The 19,611-nt window shown below is 46.0% G+C and overlaps 1 protein-coding gene across 5 annotated transcripts in view; it reads right to left on the bottom strand.

Moving 5' to 3' along the window:
• LOC121277200 (selenocysteine insertion sequence-binding protein 2-like) overlaps positions 1 to 19,611 on the bottom strand; it is a 97,007-nt gene that overhangs the window by 11,951 nt on the left and 65,445 nt on the right. For all 5 annotated transcript variants that reach the window (XR_005942833.1, XM_041186352.1, XM_041186350.1 and 2 more), the window contains one exon: positions 14,598 to 14,752. Coding sequence is in view for 4 of the 5 variants with exons in the window: in XM_041186352.1 (XP_041042286.1) it covers positions 14,598 to 14,752 (155 nt within the window). In the remaining variant the exon portion in view is untranslated. The remainder of the gene's footprint in view (positions 1 to 14,597; positions 14,753 to 19,611) is intronic.

Below are 19,611 nucleotides of genomic sequence, written 5' to 3'. Positions count from 1 at the left end.
CTTGACCTTTCCACCTCATGTGGTCTTGCTGATTGTATCATATAATCACAGATAAGGCCATCCATGAGCATTTCCTTGTAACATTCATCATCTACATCCCCCTTCCATGCTCCAAATATTCTGTAGCTGTCCCTGGAAAAAAAAAGCCAATTCACTTACAACTAACTAGTTTTTGGCCCTCTGTTCACCATAATATTTCTGCAGCTACTGGTTTGCTCAACCGTGCCCTCACCTCTACCTTTGATGCCCTAGTCCCCAATAAAACAAATACTCTACCCTGGCTGCTCCCATGGTGACAGTCTTCATCACTGCTCCCAAACCAATCACCACATCTAGGTGGACCACATAAAACAGTCAAGTTCTCCTCTTGTCTGCTAAAAATAGGATCACCCTGGAATGCAAAGATAACCCCCAGCTCCTTTTCTCCATTGCTATCTCCTTCCCCCTCACCTCCAACAATTAACTGTAAGTAGCTCATGGACTTCTTTGTTACTAAGATCAAAACCATCCAATCAGCTGTCTCTGCCACGTCCCTCCCTTCCACAAACCCATCAGGCTAAACTTCCTCTAAAGCTCAAAAAAAAAACAAAAAAACTGCGGATGCTGGAAATCCAAAACAAAAACAGAATTACCTGGAAAAACTCAGCAGGTCTGGCAGCATCGGCGGAGAAGAAAAGAGTTGACGTTTCGAGTCCTCATGACCCTTCGACAGAACTTGAGTTCGAGTCCAGGAAAGAGCTGAAATATAAGCTGGTTTAAGGTGTGTGTGTGGGGGGCGGAGAGATAGAGAGACAAAGAGGTGGAGGGGGTTGGTGTGGTTGTAGCGACAAACAAGCAGTGATAGAAGCAGATCATCAAAAGATGTCAACAACAATAGTACAATAGAACACATAGGTGTTAAAGTTAAAGTTGGTGATATTATCTAAACGAATGTGCTAATTAAGAATGGATGGTAGGGCACTCAAGGTATAGCTCTAGTGGGTTTTTTTTTTTAATTTTATATAATGGAAATAGGTGGGAAAAGGAAAATCTTTATAATTTATTGGGAAAAAAAAAAAGAAGGGGGAAACAGAAAGGGGGTGGGGATGGGGGAGGGGACTCACGACCTAAAGTTGTTGAATTCAATATTCAGTCCGGAAGGCTGTAAAGTCCCTAGTCGGAAGATGAGGTGTTGTTCCTCCAGTTTGCGTTGGGCTTCACTGGAACAATGCAGCAAGCCAAGGACAGACATGTGGGCAAGAGAGCAGGGTGGAGTGTTAAAATGGCAAGCGACAGGGAGGTTTGGGTCATTCTTGCGGACAGACCGCAGGTGTTCTGCAAAGCGGTCGCCCAGTTTACGTTTGGTCTCTCCAATGTAGAGGAGACCACATTGGGAGCAACGAATGCAGTAGACTAAGTTGGGGGAAATGCAAGTGAAATGCTGCTTCACTTGAAAGGAGTGTTTGGGTCCTTGGACGGTGAGGAGAGAGGAAGTGAAGGGGCAGGTGTTGCATCTTTTGCGTGGGCAAGGGGTTGTGCCATAGGAGGGGGTTGAGGAGTAGGGGGTGATGGAGGAGTGGACCAGGGTGTCCCGGAGGGAGCGATCCCTACGGAATGCCGATAAGGGGGGTGAAGGAAGATGTGTTTGGTAGTGGCATCATGCTGGAGTTGGCGGAGGATGATCCTTTGGATGCGGAGGCTGGTGGGGTGATAAGTGAGGACAAGGGGGACCCTATCATGTTTCTGGGAGGGAGGAGAAGGAGTGAGGGCGGATGCGCGGGAGATGGGCCGGACACGGTTGAGGGCCCTGTCAACGACCGTGGGTGGAAAACCTCGGTTAAGGAAGAAGGAGGACATGTCAGAGGAACTGTTTTTGAATGTAGCATCATCGGAACAGATGCGACGGAGGTGAAGGAACTGAGAGAATGGGATGGAGTCCTTACAGGAAGTGGGGTGTGAGGAGCTGTAGTCGAGATAGCTGTGGGTGTCGGTGGGTTTGTAATGGATATTGGTGGACAGTCTATCACCAGAGATTGAGACAGAGAGGTCAAGGAAGGGAAGGGAAGTGTCAGAGATGGACCACGTGAAAATGATGGAGGGGTGGAGATTGGAAGCAAAATTAATAAATTTTTCCAAGTCCTGACGAGAGCATGAAGCAGCACCAAAGTAATCATCGATGTACCGGAGAAAGAGTTGTGGAAGGGGGCCGGAGTAGGACTGCAACAAGGAATGTTCCACATACCCCATAAAGAGACAGGCATAGCTGGGGCCCATGCGGGTACCCATAGCCACACCTTTTATTTGGAGGAAGTGAGAGGAGTTGAAGGAGAAATTGTTCAGCGTGAGAACAAGTTCAGCCAGACGGAGGAGAGTAGTGGTGGATGGGGATTGTTCGGGCCTCTGTTCGAGGAAGAAGCTGAGGGCCCTCAGACCATCCTGGTGGGGGATGGAGGTGTAGAGGGATTGGACGTCCATGGTGAAGAGGAAGCGGTAGGGGCCAGGGAACTGGAAATTGTTGATGTGACGTAAGGTGTCAGAGGAATCACGGATGTAGGTGGGAAGGGACTGGACAAGGGGAGAGAGAAGGGAGTCAAGATAACGAGAAATGAGTTCTGTGGGGCAGGAGCAAGCTGAGACGATCGGTCTACCGGGGCAGTTCTGTTTGTGGATTTTGGGTAGGAGATAGAAGCGGGCCGTCCGAGGTTGGGCAACTATCAGGTTGGAAGCTGTGGGAGGGAGATCCCCAGAGGAGATGAGGTCAGTGACAGTCCTGGAAACAGTGGCTTGATGTTCAGTGGTGGGGTCATGGTCCAGGGAGAGGTAGGAGGAAGTGTCTGCGAGTTGACGCTCAGCCTCCGCGTGGTAGAGGTCAGTGCGCCAGACAACAACAGCACCACCCTTGTCAGCGGGTTTGATGACAATGTCAGGGTTGAACCTGAGAGAATGGAGTGCAGTAAGTTCAGAGAGAGACAGGTTAGAATGGGTGAGAGGAGCAGAGAAATTGAGACGACTAATGTCGCGCCGACAGTTCTCAATGAAAAGATCGAGAGAAGGTAAGAATCCAGAGGGAGGGGTCCAGGTGGAGGGAGAATATTGAAGATGGGTAAAAGGATCCGTTGAACTGGGAGAGGACTCCTGCCCAAAGAAGTGAGCCCGGAGACGAAGACGGCGGAAGAAGAGTTCAGTATCATGCCGAGCCCGAAATTCATTGAGGTGAGGGCGTAAGGGTATGAAACTAAGTCCTTTGCTGAGCACTGAACGTTCAGCATCGGAGAGGGGAAGGTCAGGGGGTATAGTGAATACACGGCTGGGGCTGGGATTGGAAGATGGGGTGGGGACGGAGGGACAGGCAGGGGTGGAGGGTCCTAGACGGGTGTTGGTGTCGATGAGTTGTTGGAGCTTGCGTTCCTTAGCACTTGAGAGAAAGAGAAAAAGTTTCTTGTTGAGGCGTCGGATGAGCCGAAGGATAAAATGAAACTGGGGGCACGCGCAGCTTTGAAAAAGGGTACGGCGGTGCTGCTGGAGGGAGAGGTCGAGTGTGTTCATTTGGCGGCGCATGGCACTGAGAGTGGATTTCAGAATGTGACGGGAACAGCAGTCCGAGAAACGTTTTATGTCCCGGAGATACCTGTAATCCTGGGTGGGTTCGAAACATGAGGGGTGGAATTTCAGTTGAAATCCATGTGGGGTAAGTCGGAGACGGAGCCAGTCACTGAGAAAGGAGATATGGCTGTGAAAGCGGGTTTTAGTAAACACCTTGTCAAACACTAGGAGAGAAATGGAAAGCAATGAAGGTGAACAAGGCAACAGAGAAATCCGGAAATCTTGTCGCAGAGAGGAACAGAACTTCTTCAAGGAGGTAGGCATTTCTTGAAGAGCAGTGGCAGTCAATTAAACACAGAGAAAAAAAAAAACAAAAAAACTGCGGATGCTGGAAATCCAAAACAAAAACAGAATTACCTGGAAAAACTCAGCAGGTCTGGCAGCATCGGCGGAGAAGAAAAGAGTTGACGTTTCGAGTCCTCATGACCCTTCGACAGAACTTGAGTTCGAGTCCAGGAAAGAGCTGAAATATAAGCTGGTTTAAGGTGTGTGTGTGGGGGGCGGAGAGATAGAGAGACAAAGAGGTGGAGGGGGTTGGTGTGGTTGTAGCGACAAACAAGCAGTGATAGAAGCAGATCATCAAAAGATGTCAACAACAATAGTACAATAGAACACATAGGTGTTAAAGTTAAAGTTGGTGATATTATCTAAACGAATGTGCTAATTAAGAATGGATGGTAGGGCACTCAAGGTATAGCTCTAGTGGGTTTTTTTTTTTAATTTTATATAATGGAAATAGGTGGGAAAAGGAAAATCTTTATAATTTATTGGGAATTTATTGGTAGACCGATCGTCTCAGCTTGCTCCTGCCCCACAGAACTCATTTCTCGTTATCTTGACTCCCTTCTCTCTCCCCTTGTCCAGTCCCTTCCCACCTACATCCGTGATTCCTCTGACACCTTACGTCACATCAACAATTTCCAGTTCCCTGGCCCCTACCGCTTCCTCTTCACCATGGACGTCCAATCCCTCTACACCTCCATCCCCCACCAGGATGGTCTGAGGGCCCTCAGCTTCTTCCTCGAACAGAGGCCCGAACAATCCCCATCCACCACTACTCTCCTCCGTCTGGCTGAACTTGTTCTCACGCTGAACAATTTCTCCTTCAACTCCTCTCACTTCCTCCAAATAAAAGGTGTGGCTATGGGTACCCGCATGGGCCCCAGCTATGCCTGTCTCTTTATGGGGTATGTGGAACATTCCTTGTTGCAGTCCTACTCCGGCCCCCTTCCACAACTCTTTCTCCGGTACATCGATGATTACTTTGGTGCTGCTTCATGCTCTCGTCAGGACTTGGAAAAATTTATTAATTTTGCTTCCAATCTCCACCCCTCCATCATTTTCACGTGGTCCATCTCTGACACTTCCCTTCCCTTCCTTGACCTCTCTGTCTCAATCTCTGGTGATAGACTGTCCACCAATATCCATTACAAACCCACCGACACCCACAGCTATCTCGACTACAGCTCCTCACACCCCACTTCCTGTAAGGACTCCATCCCATTCTCTCAGTTCCTTCGCCTCCGTCGCATCTGTTCCGATGATGCTACATTCAAAAACAGTTCCTCTGACATGTCCTCCTTCTTCCTTAACCGAGGTTTTCCACCCACGGTCGTTGACAGGGCCCTCAACCGTGTCCGGCCCATCTCCCGCGCATCCGCCCTCACTCCTTCTCCTCCCTCCCAGAAACATGATAGGGTCCCCCTTGTCCTCACTTATCACCCCACCAGCCTCCGCATCCAAAGGATCATCCTCCGCCATTTCCGCCAACTCCAGCATGATGCCACCACCAAACACATCTTCCTTCACCCCCCTTATCGGCATTCCGTAGGGATCGCTCCCTCCGGGACACCCTGGTCCACTCCTCCATCACCCCCTACTCCTCAACCCCCTCCTATGGCACAACCCCTTGCCCACGCAAAAGATGCAACACCTGCCCCTTCACTTCCTCTCTCCTCACCGTCCAAGGACCCAAACACTCCTTTCAAGTGAAGCAGCATTTCACTTGCATTTCCCCCAACTTAGTCTACTGCATTCGTTGCTCCCAATGTGGTCTCCTCTACATTGGAGAGACCAAACTTAAACTGGGCGACCGCTTTGCAGAACACCTGCGGTCTGTCCGCAAGAATGACCCAAACCTCCCTGTCGCTTGCCATTTTAACACTCCACCCTGCTCTCTTGCCCACATGTCTGTCCTTGGCTTGCTGCATTGTTCCAGTGAAGCCCAACGCAAACTGGAGGAACAACACCTCATCTTCCGACTAGGGACTTTACAGCCTTCCGGACTGAATATTGAATTCAACAACTTTAGGTCGTGAGTCCCCTCCCCCATCCCCACCCCCTTTCTGTTTCCCCCTTCTTTTTTTTTTTCCCAATAAATTATAAAGATTTTCCTTTTCCCACCTATTTCCATTATATAAAATTAAAAAAAAAAACCCACTAGAGCTATACCTTGAGTGCCCTACCATCCATTCTTAATTAGCACATTCGTTTAGATAATATCACCAACTTTAACTTTAACACCTATGTGTTCTATTGTACTATTGTTGTTGACATCTTTTGATGATCTGCTTCTATCACTGCTTGTTTGTCGCTACAACCACACCAACCCCCTCCACCTCTTTGTCTCTCTATCTCTCCGCCCCCCACACACACACCTTAAACCAGCTTATATTTCAGCTCTTTCCTGGACTCGAACTCAAGTTCTGTCGAAGGGTCATGAGGACTCGAAACGTCAACTCTTTTCTTCTCCGCCGATGCTGCCAGACCTGCTGAGTTTTTCCAGGTAATTCTGTTTTTGTTCCTCTAAAGCTCCTCTCACCATCCGCCCCAACCCCCAAGACCTGAACTCTCATCTTTCTCTAGTTTCTCTATCTCCTGTGACTTCTCTCTGTTTTTATCCACGAGGCCTGCTCCCATAAAATGCTAACCACCCAACATCTTTGTGGTTCCCATTTAGCCAATATTGTTAACGGTTCTCTCTCTTCAGGTGTTGTCCCTCTCTCCTTAAAATCTGCCATCATCACCCCTCTCCTCAAAGAAAAACAACCTCGAGTCCTCTGTCCTTGCAAATGACCATCCAATCTCAAACTACCCATTCCTCTCCAAAGTAACAGAGCTTGTTGTCACCTCCCAGATTTGAGCTGACATGAGGGAGGGGAAGAAATATCATTGGACAGGCTTTACAACTGATTGTGGATGTAAGGAACTCTCTGAAAACTGAAGAAAGCACTTGGAGACAGTCACCTGAAGTTACTTCTTGCCTAAAGGGGGATATGGGAACTCAGTGGAAGCTGGGGAGCAGCTGAGGACTGTTTGCTAAAAGGACTGTAATTCTGTGGAGATTGCAATGGGTGCTAAGTATACAAGGGAAATATCACTTTCTGTGCTTATACTTTTACGTTGCCTACAAAAAGAAAATAGTTTTCTTTTAGTCATTTGTTACAGTAGAGGTTTTAAAACATGAAATCTTATCAGTTCATTCTCTCAGCATATAACTGGAAATTTGAATCTCTTTTAAAAAGTTATTGGAATCTAGGAGACTGTAATATTATCTGTCCAATTGCATGCAGAGAGTCAATGCAATGGCATCTCTTCCTGCTCCCACATCACTACCTCCGGTGTTCCCCAAGGATCTATTCTTGGTCCTCCCCTATTTCACATCTGCACGCAGCCTCTTGGCGACATCATCCAAAAAGCATAGCATTAGTTTTCACATATACGCCAAAGACACCCAGCTCTCCCTCAGCACCACCTCTTGACTCCTTCACTGTTGCTAAATTATCAGACTGTTTATCTGGCATCCAGTTGTGGATTGCAGAAGTTTCCTGCAATTAAATATTGGAAAGACTGAAACCATTGTTTTCAGTAATAAAAACAGAAAATGCTGGAAAAACTCAGCAGATCTGGCAGCATCTCTGGTGAGAGAACCAGAGTTAACGTTGAGTCTATATGACTTCTGCAGCTACTATTTAAGAGTGGGTGGAATGAAATAGAAGGTCAGGGATGGATGGGAGCTAAGGAGAAATTTGACAAAGATGTCATGGACACAGAACAAAGGGAGTGTTAATGGTCGAGGTAAAGACTGAAGAAGGTCCTGATAGTGCCATAAAGGGAAGATGGCAGAATGTGTTAGTAAGAGAACAATGGTCAGCACTCTGTGAAAGCAAAACAAAAACAAGTAACAGATGGCCCTATCCAGCATTTTGTGTTTTTATTTCAGATTTCCAGCATCCACAATTTGCTTTTACCATTTTTTTCAGTCCCTGCTCAAAACTCTGTTCTCCAGTGAATGACTCCGTCCCTCCCCATGGCAACAGCCCGAGGTTAAACCAGCCAGTTTGCAACCTCGGTGGGATATTTGGCCCTGCAATAACTTCCGACTGCTGCAGTCTCTAAGACTGCCTATTTCCACCTCCGTAACATCACCCCATCTCTCCTCTGTTTCAGCTCATCTGCTGCTGAAACCCTCTTTCATGCCTTTGTCACCTATAGGCTTGACTATTGCAACACACTCCTGGCTGGCTTTTTACATTTATCCTCCATAAACTTGGAGGTAATGCAAAACTCTACTGCCCATGTCTTAACTTGCACCAACTTGCATTGTTCACCTATCATACATGCTCGTTGATCTACATTGGTTCCTGGTCAAGCAACATCCTAACTTTAAAATTCTCATTCTTGTTTTCAAATCTCTCAATGGGCTCCACCCCTCCCTACCTCTGCAATTTCCTCCAGTACCATTTAGATAATATGGATATAGGATTGGTTAGGGGACAGGAAGCAAAGAGTAGGGATAAATATGGCACCTTTAATTTGGCAGGTTGTGACTAGTGAAGTGCTGTAAGGATCAGTACTGGGGCCTCAGCTATTTACAATCCATATTAATGACTTAGATGAAGGGACTGAGAATAGTATATTAGACATTATAATACCTAAGTTTACTTATGACACAAAGCTAGGTGGGAATGTAAGCAGTGAGGATGACACAAAGAGGCTGCAAAGAGATAGAGACAGATTGAGTGAGTGTGCAACAGGGTGGCAGATGGAATATAACATGGGGAAGTGAGAGGTTGTTTACTTATTTTTAAGTGTGAAAATTGTAAATGGTGATGTTCAGTGGTACTTAGGTGCACTCGTACAAGGCACATTAAGTTAGCATGGAGGTGCAGCAAGCAATTAGAAAGATAAATGGCATGTTTGCCTTTATTGCAAGGGGGTTGGAGTACAAGAACACAGAAGTCTTGCTACCATTGTACAGGGCTTTGATAAGACCACACCTGGAATACTGTGTGCAGTTTTGGGGTGGAATTTTCCAAGCCCACTGGCAGCAGGTGTGATAGGTGACTTGCGTGGAAAATATGGCAGGACCCACTTCACGACAGTGCCAACAGCAGGCTGCATTGCCTGCCATCGGTTGGCAGGGAGCTCATTGTAATATATTAGCATATAATTAAAAATGCCATCCCACCAGGCTCTTGGAACCCCACTGTATCGTCTGTCCATGTCAGAAGGAAAGCACGCCTATGTGTTTCACAACAGAACATAGGCGACGTGCACTTGGTGGCATTCACTTCGGGGGTACTGAGGTGAGAGGGAGCAGCAGCATTCTCCATAGATTGCCTGTTGTTTACAAGCCTCAGGAGTGCTGTGGGGGGTGCAGGGGAAAATGATGCCTGGCCCCGCAGGTAACTGCTAGGGGTGGTGGTGTCCAGGAGCAAGTCCTGGCCAGCCTTGGAGGCAACGGGTGTGGGGTCGGGGGTGTGGGGTGGGGGGGGGGGGGGGGGGGGGGGGGCCAGGGTAAGCGAGGGGAGTGGCCAAGCATTAGGGACGCCTGTATAAACTGACCATGCCTCCGCAGCTGAGACAGATCAAGCGCAGCTGGAGTGATACGATTGGGGCAGGTTCCTAGCCTGCTTCCCAATGCAAGTAAAGCAGAGGTACCAAAGGGCCACCAAGCACTCCATATCTTACCACCATCCCCCGCAGACTTCAAGTCCGCCACCACTTTATTGGACCCTGGAGCAGCTGGACTGCACACGTTGTACAATCTCCTCACCAACTCTGGTCATGTAGCAGTCACTGCTGGAGGCTCTCAGTCCCTTGCAATATCAGCAACCTGGTTTGGACTAGTGTCCCCCATGTCACAGGTTGACAGAGCAACCATGTAGCGCACACATCTCTGGCCATCCGACGGGTGACCAGCACAGTCCGGGAAGCATTAAGGGGCGGTCACATAGGGCCAGGAAAGGTGCTAAGTACAGCCATGATAACCACGTGTCTCTCTCTCTTTCATGCTGCAGAAGGACCATGTCAGGATCATTGATCCTGGTGACCTAGCTGTATGCCTGATGGCCTACAGAGAGCGACTGAGGCTCTTGACTGCGCAAAGGGAGGAGCAGCAACCTCATGAAGAAGGGGCAGCAGGGACTCCCGCACGCAATTCCCAGGAATGACAGCAAGCCTTGGCTGGTTGATGCCTAGCGACACCATAGGGTTTGTAGACGCCGTCTGCCATTCCTGCAGATGACTGAGAACCAGTGTTGCCGATGACTGCGCATGTCTAGGGACCTGGTGGCTCACATCTGCCACACAGCAGGGCTTGGCACCAAGGGGACATGGAGGGCATCCACTGCCAGTGGCTGGGAAAATGACCGTGGCACTCAATTTCTACGCCAGTGGCTCCTTTCAGGGCTCCACAGGTAGCCTCTGTGGGATTTCAGAATCCACCACCCACAAATGCATCCATGAGGTCACGGATGCCATCTGCTCCATGGCACGCAACTTTGTGCATTTCGCCTGGGACCGGGACAGCCAGGATGCAAGGATTGGATTCGCCCTGATCCCGGGATTCCCACAGGTGCAGGGAGCGATTGACTGCACTCATGTGGCACTCAGGTCTCCATCTCTACACTCAGTGGACTTCATCAACTGCAAGGGCTTCCACTCACAATGTGTAGCTGGTATGCAATCACCAGAAATGCATCCTGCAGGTATGTGTACATTTTCCAAGGAGTGTGCACGATGCCTACATCCTGAGTTGCTCACAGATCCCTGCAGTCTTCCAGGGTCCACAGAGGCCATGGCTGATGACACATGTGCAGTGGCCTCAGACTGCAGTACAGCAGTGCTAAAATGAGGCTCATGCACCAGCTCGCAACTTGGTGGAGCAGACCATCAGGATGCTGAAGATGCAGTTTTGGTGTCTGGACCATTCTGGAGCCCTGCAATACAGTCTACAGAGGGTGTCATGCATCGTTGTCGACTGCTGCACCCTTTACAACCTAACACTGCAACGGAGCTGGCTGAGAAGGAGATGGAGGAGCTGCACGCCTCCTCCGATGAGGAGGGCGCTGGTGGGGGTGAGGATGAGGATGAGGCTCTTGCACTGACTAGATGAGGCAGACGCATGCAGGAGGCCCTCATAGCTGCCAGATTTGTGGAGGATGACGACATGCAGTGAGGTGTCCCAGTAGATTCTCACATCGCAGTTGTGAACATTTGACTCCAGTCTGGCTTATCGCAGCGCCAATACCTTCAAAGAATGCTCCTGTCATGGGGATGCAGTGGAGGCCCTAATAGTCATTCGATCACAGGCGGATGATGGCAACATGCAATGAGGACACTTCATAGATCTGAGAATGTCTGACTCCTGTCTGGCCGAGGGCTGCTCGCTTGCGCTCCATGATCAGGGCTATCTCAGAGATGCAGTCATGAAACATTAGACGCATCTGATGCTGTGTCCGCCTTCAGCACCTCAGCCTTTCAGGAGCTGGTACATAGCATCACTGGTTGCAGGTGCTGGTGTGATGAGGGCCAGACCCATCTTAAAAAAGGTGCTTGAGAGCACACCGAGTATGAGAGTACTATGTGGCGCCTTCCCACTAAATTCTGGCAGCAATGACCAGCACTGCCGCGGTGCAGACATCAGTAGTGTTTCCAGGGAGTGAGGGGCTGGACCATTACTGTGGTCGGAAGGCCACACAGAGCACAGGGAAGAGGCCCTGGGCTGAGACACCTGCCTTTATTTTGTGCAGAAAGGTTTCACGTCTGAGTGACATGAACACTATTCATCAGAACATGGAGCCATAGGCAGAGAGACATTCTTGGGAGTTTATTGACAATAGTGAACATTATGTACAAGTGATTAACACCCATTCCCAGGTTGTGCAACTAATTCTCCTTAACTATGATACTCTAAAATAGCTGTACTTTAAATTTGTTCTAGGATTTTACAAAGAATTAAAAATTACAAATAGCTTGCCTTGTTTGTAAGCCATGGCATAATATTTACCTCTGGAGGATGAAATCTTCCAAATTGCTGACCATTCAGCATTGGAAATGAAAACATGACATCTGCTCAGTGAAGACACTGTATTTCAGTTGCATGGCAACTATGACTTTTATAGGGGTCAATAGCATGATACTCTAAAATAGCTGTACTTTAAATTTGTTCTAGGATTTTACAAAGAATTAATTCTCCTTAACTTGCAGTTCCCTAATTTAGGAGCTGTTTGTTTTGTCCCTGATTTTGTTAATTTAATTTGGTTGACTCTAAAAGAGCTAATTCTCCTTAACTGTGCCAACACTGCCGCTACTTCTTGGTGCTCCCTGGCCATCCACAGGGGAGGTGGAGGCAGCCTGCTGACTGCGACACCCTGTGATGACTTTAGCGGGCATCCTCTGGAGGGCCGAGACTTGGAGGGCCCCAGGCTGCTTTCAGGGTCCTGCGGTGTGGCAGTGGCACCCTTCTCGATCTGTGAAGCAGGATCTGCAGATATCACAAGAGGGGAGTCAGATGGGCTGATCACTCCCAGAGTCACCTGGGTGGATGGCCCCGGAGCGTGCACCTGTTGATCTTCTTCCCTATAGATGCCTGAGGGCCCCTGGCTGACTCCATGAGCGGAAGGGGTAGCTGGAGTGAGGTCGAGCTGCCCAGTACCCCTCTCGCGTCCACACTGTTGGAGGCCAATTACTGCATCAGCGATGGAGTTAAGCCTGTGCAGCAGTGCAGGAGCGATGTCCTAGACCAAGGTCTCCATGGCAGCTACCATCCTGCCAGTATTGACCTCGTGTGTTGCAATGCCGGCGCTATCACCTCAGCTTGAAGACGGACGGACTCCTCCATCGTGCCTTGCAATCTGAGGAGTGCAGCGGACATTTTATCATGATGTTCCTAAGCTTGCCTTTGCAGTTCCAGCAACTGACACATGACTGAGTCCAGAGGCTTGTCATCTGACTCAGACTCAGCAATGTTTTGGCCTCCAGCAGTCCTCCGAGTGCTGGGGTCCTGGGAAGTCCCTACCTCCGCTTGCTGTGGATCAGAAAGTGCGATGTGCTCACCAGGTTGTGATCCTGAGGCTATTCTAAAGCTAGGTCCCACCGAGGTGTCTGTCTTTGTGCTGGTGGAGGGTATGGGTGACCGCTGTGACAGGACTTCAAGGAGGATGCCTCTAGATTCCTCTTCAGAGGTTTCTTCGAAGCTTGCTTGGAGGCTCTGGGTCATGGACTCTGTGGGCTGCTTCCCAGATTGCTTGCAAAAGCAAGGGGAGATAATTAGTGCACGGCAGTGGCCTGTGAAGGAGGACACATCACTCACAGCATGGTTGTCTGATGGATGTTGCACTACTGGATCCTCACTTGCTAGAGCAGCACCGACCTCACCGTCAGCACAGGACCGGTCCCGGTTATTGCTGCCCAGCTGGATGGCTGTTTTTTCAAATTCTGAGAGAACCTTGAATTCCGGCATGTCTGCGACCTTTCCCTCTTATTGTGAGCCAGTTTGTCCTGCATGGATAGAGATGAGGAGATGTATCAGGATGCCTGCCAGGCCAGATGATAAGTATGCCTGGCCTGTGTGGGTGGTGAGTGGTCACATGGATGGGATGAGGACAATGGTGGTATGTGTGAAAGAGTGAGTGGTGATGCTCCTTGCACTGGCAGTGAGTGAGGGCCCTGTGGGCGTGTGATGGGTTTGAGTGTGAAAATCGGGAATGATGAAAAGTGTGACTTACCCTGGCGGAACGGAGATCATTCATCCTTTTGCGGCACTAGGTGGCTGCCCTCCTCTGCAGGGGCATTTGTGCTGAACACAGTTGCCACTGCCTCCCAAGCCGTGTTGGTGACACTGCAACCCATTCTGCGGCCAGAGTGAGGGTAGAGCACATCCCGGCAGCCTCCACAGCATCCAGCAGTCGCTCGAGGGACCCATGGTTGAAGCAGGGGGCTGTAGTCCATTTTTCTTTGCTGGCCATGTCTCCCAGGCAGCGGTGGTGAGCGCTTTGCTGATGGCGGCCGACGTGATGCAACAGCAGGGTGATGGCGAGCAGGCGAATGAGAGCCTGCCCACCATGGAAACAGCATGTTATGCAGGAGTGAATATATAAATGAGGCAGGTTCAGGAAGATGCGGCATGAAAACCTGCCATTTTCATTGGCAGGTAGGACTCCATTTTACCCGCCGGCTACCACACTTAGTGCAATTCTGGGAAAATTCAGCCCTTGGTCTCCATATCTCAGGAAGGATATATTTGCATTGGAGACAGCACAGAGAAGGTTCACTAGATTGGTCCCTGGTTTTTATTCCATTTCCATCACTCTATTACCGACCTGCTAACCTCAAGTACAAACCCTGATAGTTTAATTCGGATTCTCAAATCAGGATGAAATATAAAATGTCTTACCACAACATTACTACTAAGGGATAAGTAATGGGGTTTAATAACATGGTAATTAAAGCACAAGTATTCTTATTAATTTAGGATACTTTTCAATCAACAAATACATCAATTGTTTAATTATATTTCACAACTTCAGGAAATCTTTGAGTGGACACTAGCATTTTCATACACCAGCATAAACAGTACTGGTAAAGGATATTTGCAAAATACAATTGACTTGCTTGGTTTTTTTTTAAAATTAAAATTCTGTGCAGATCTTTTCAGAGTTCCTTCTGAAATACACAAATTTACTTCATGCCACTGGAAAAGTGAAACACTGATCTTGGTTCTGACTAACCTCAGCACCATCATAGCTGAAGATTCCAACCACACTAACAGGAACTGCTTTGTTCACACAGCGGCCTAGAGCTTTGCGATTAAGAGCAAAGACAAATGGAATCTCTTGTTCACGGGCAACTTCAATTATCATATGCAATGCGTCATCCAAGCCACCTGGAGAAAATATTTTTAAACAATCAATGCAAATGTTAAACATTACTAACATAACCAGGTTTTAAAAATCCAATAGTTTGCTTCTTGCAAATGCAGTGGTCAAGTTTGTCCTGGCCCAAGATTGTTTAGCACAGGGTCATCCAAACCTTTGTAGTTTAAAACAATCATGCGCAGCTTTCACTTTAATGCATTTTGTGGTGCAGTATCCCAAAGGTCATACAGTTGGTTATCTTCACTAAACCCTGCTAACACCTCCTCCAATCCTTTCTTAACTTTATCTTTCTCAGACTCCAACCTGTGCATCCCCCCTTTCTTCACCGCAATGTTAGTGAGACATGCCTCCAGTCACCTAGGTTTGGACTCTGGAATTTCCTCTCAAAGGCCTGCAAGTCCCTTTCACTTTTATGACCCTTTAATAAAAAATCTCTGAACAAGCTTTTGATCAATTTTTTCTTTGATTTGGTACCATACAATGCAAGTAGATGTTTTTAAGGCAAGCTTTTATAAATGGGGTACAAATCTTCTTATCCGGGAAGAAAAGCCTCCAAGTCAAACTTCAGTAATAGGGAAAATCAAATAGCATCAAGTTCCCTCATTTTGAAATCAAACTTTGGTTTAAACATAAAATTTACTGCAGGTTCAAAAGCCCATCCTCTGGCTGACCTTTAAAATTTTCAGTTTGGTTTCCTTGCAGAGCCAACGCCTCTTGAACTATGGCAAGCCTGATGCTGGAATCCATCTAGACTTCCAAAGACATTTGACAAAGATCTACATGAAAGTCTCTTAGTTAAAAAATTCGAAGTGGTGGGGATTTAGATTTAACCCTGGGGATGGATAATCAACTGGCTGAAAGTTAGAAAACAAATATTCATTAAAGGAGTATGTTGGGAGGGCAGCAGGGAGGTGGGAAAGGTGTTGAAGGATGTTAAAAATAGGACAACTCCAACACTAGGTGTTGAGAGCACTAATACTTCAACTAATATAAAATGACCTGGATTCAAAAGCTCAGTGTCAAAGTACCAACTATGTGGGTCAGTGAGATTTAAGGAGGCAGTTCAGAAACTATAGAATGAGTGGACAAAGCAAGTTTGTTGGCAGAACAATGACAGATGAAACTTAAAATAAGCAAAAAAAATGTTTAACCAATGTAGAGCAGAAATTAATAAAGCCAGTAAAATGTTGAATTACATAACCAAAGCAGTAGAATACAGGTCAGAGGTAGTCACAATCGAACTTTGAAGTGCTTTGCTCAGATTGCACTTAAAGTGCAATGCATAGTTCTGGTTACTTTAACACACAAGAGACATTCAAGCAATGAGAGTCAGTGTGGTGAACAGCCTAGGTCAAAAGGAAAGATCAGGAAAATATGGGGTTTTCAATGTTGAAAGAAAGAATCTAAGAGGAGATATTGTCAATGCATACAATTTATTTATGGGTGTGGTAAAGATAAACTTGGATTATTATTTTAAATTGCAAAGAGTTGGACAAAGGAACAAAAACTCGTAAAAGAAAAAGATTGGAATTTATGACAGGAAATTCTTCACACAGAGCATCCAACATATAAAACAGACTTCCAGTATTCGCTGTGGGGGCATTTTTAAAAAAGTTAGATGCTGCAATGGGAAAATTTCAGGAAGTTTCTAGATGGATGAATGGATTTTGAATAAATAATGGTTAAATGATTCTCATCCCAACCATCTAGTGACCTTGAAACAGAACAGTTTTAGGAGCAACTGGAGAACAATATTAGTCAGAAATCCCTGACCATTTAAAAAAAAAACAAGATTGAATATGGAGAGGAGCATCTTGAATAAGTTAAGTCACGGTACAGAAATATAACACCCCCTCCATCATTCTCTCCAACTATCTGAAAATTAAGAGAATCATGGCCGATTATCAGCTGAATTTCTTCAGTCAAAGAAAGGGAATGTTGTTTTGATATTGAATCAGCTTTGCTGAGCTGGTTCAAGCAGGCTAGAAACCAACCTTCCTGGATTGCCCAGCATAATTTTTTTGGAAAAGCTGAATTGTCGCTTAAGAATTTGGAAACAACTTTGTTTCTGCAAGTGGATCAGTGGCTTCAAAACTAGCATACCATTAAGCTCAGGTCTGCACGCAGTATTCCCACAGAAAGCACTGACAGCTGGGGCAGTGGATAACTTTAACATTTTAGCTGGTTGCAAAACCATGACATCTTTATTGCCGATGAAGAACTAGGCCTTTTTTAAGCAAGCTACATTAAAGCAAAAAACTGGCTTTATCAATAAAAAAATGTTGAAGTGGGGAAAAAAAACTAGGCAGCGAATTATCATAATGGCATGATTAAGGAAGAGAAGCAATTTTCTGATGAGGAATTACAAAGCATGTTCATACTTTTATGTTGTTACTCTGCCTATAATCAACAGAAAAAGATTTTTTTTCAGGAATGGCTACATAACTTTTAATAAAGCAAAGCAAGGTCATAAAATTGCCTTAAATCATTAGCTTTGATGTAGAGCTCCATTGAACTGCCTGCTTCTAAATATGATGGAGTTAATATTTTAGCCATCAACAAATGGATTTATGGTGTTAGGCCATAAGAAATGTTTGGTGTGAAGAGCGATTGCTTCACATGACGCTGATGTGTCATTTTCATTGGATGTTCTACAGGTAATCTATAATTCATTTGCCATGGGAGGTGCAGAATCTCTTGCCAACTGTTTCTGGCACTGCACATAAGTCAAAACAGCTGTATTTGGCAGAGGCGATGATCCTACACATGTACCAATGCCCAACTTTGAAGCAGCAAACTTCTTTAAGTGCACGACTTCACTGTGTCTACCAGCGGACGAAAGTTTTGAATCCAATGTCTATATGTGCAAGGAAGTTCAATGTCCACATTACTGATTGATGTAGAAATAGTTGATTCTGTGGTGTTCTGCTAGTGGGTGCAATAGTAAGGAGGTTCTATGGAGCATATTCAATAGGCAGACAAAGATAGATGAATCAGCTCCACCGCCATGGTGTTTAATTGTTGAGCAAGTGTCCAACATATATGCAAGATGCTGAGCAGAACTGACAAATTTTTGGGTAAATTTGCTGGTGAGATTAACTTTGCATTGTGCATCTTGCTCAAGTTTTGATCATGTACATTTTCATAGTAGATCTGATGTTTTATATTGTTATTTGTGTTTGAAGTTTTACTTTATTAAAGCAATGGATAATTCAAATTATTTTTCACAAAGAAAATGGCAGAATTAAGATAAGCACACAACAAACCAAATGTACTATAGCGGGTATAAGGAATTGTTCAGGTGATCTGAAGTACAACGATGGCCAATGCATATTCTGAAGAAATAACCAGGGCTGCAAATTATATGGGGGGGAAACATTCCAATCAGACAAAGTCTTTCATTAGAGACGGGTTAGCTAAGGTTGAAGCTCTTGGAATTGAAGGCAAATTACAAACATATGAAATGGGAGCAGAAGTAGGCCTTTCGGCCCCTCGAGCCTGCTCTGCCATTCATTAAGATCATGGCAAATCTATTTGTTTTGAATTCCACATTCCCACCTTCCCCCAATAACCTTAGATTCTTGTTAGGCAAGGGAATCAATCTACCTCCGCCTTAAAAATATTAAATCGCTCCGCCTCCACTGCCTTCTGAACCAGGGTTCCAAAGTCACACAGCCCTCAAAAAATTTCTCCTCATCTCTCTCTTAAAGGGCAACCCCTAATTTTAAAACAGTGCCCCCTAGTTCTGGACTCACCCACAAGAGAAAATATCCTTTCCATGTCCACTTCGTCAATACCGCTCAGGATCTTATATACTTCAACAAAGTCATCCCCCTCTCTTCTAAACTCCAGTGGAAACAAACCCAGTCTATCTAACCTTTCCTCATAAGATAACCTGCTCATTCCAGGTATCAATCTAGTAAACCTACACGTTTACAACCTTCCTTACATAAGGAAACCAAAACTGCACACAATATTTGAAATGTGGTCTCACCAACGCCCTGTATAACTTATTAATAGCATCCTTACTTTTACGTTCAATTCCTCTCATAATAAAAGGACAGCAGTCCATTAGCCTTCTTAATGCATACTAACTTTGTGACTCATGTACTAGAACACCTAGATCCCTCTGCACTTCAGAATTCTGCAGCTGTTCTCTGTTATATTATACTCCATCTGTCATATTTATGACCACTAACTCAACCTATCTATATCCACCTGCAACCTCATGTCCTCTTCACAATGTACTTTCCTACCTATCTTTGTCTCATCTGAAAATTTAGCTACTAAGCCTTCACACCCCTCAGCTAAATCATTGATATAAATTGTAAAAAGTTGGAGACCCCAGCATAGCCCCTGCTGCAGGACTCAGCTCGTCACATCCTGCCAACCAGAAAACAACCCATTTATGCATACTCGGTTTTCTGCCAGCTAATCTTCTATCCACAGTTAGGAGAAATGACAAGGCTTTCTAACATGCTAATATTGACCTGGTTAGGAAATTAGCCGAATGGTAGAAGACAGAATGGGGCAATAGGCAGGTACTCTAATTGGCAGGATGTGTCTAGTGGTAGTCCACAAGGATTGGTATTGGAGCCTCAACCATTCACTGTATTTATTAGAAACTTAGATGATGGGATAGAAAACCACATATATCCAAGATTGTCCATAATACAAAGATAGGTGGTACTGTAAGCAGTGCAGTTGAAAACATTAAATTAAAAAGAGGCATACAAATAGATTAAGCAAACAGACAAATGGAATTCAATGTAGGCAGATGGGAGGTAATCCATTTTGGACCTATAAACAACAGAAGGCTTTCTAAATGGTGAAAAGTTAGAAACAGTGGAGTCTAAAGAGACTTTGG

The sequence above is a fragment of the Carcharodon carcharias genome, chromosome 4 (genome assembly GCF_017639515.1).
Source record: "Carcharodon carcharias isolate sCarCar2 chromosome 4, sCarCar2.pri, whole genome shotgun sequence".
NCBI classification, from domain to species: domain Eukaryota; kingdom Metazoa; phylum Chordata; class Chondrichthyes; order Lamniformes; family Lamnidae; genus Carcharodon; species Carcharodon carcharias.
This window is presented reverse-complemented; position numbering and strand designations above follow the sequence as displayed.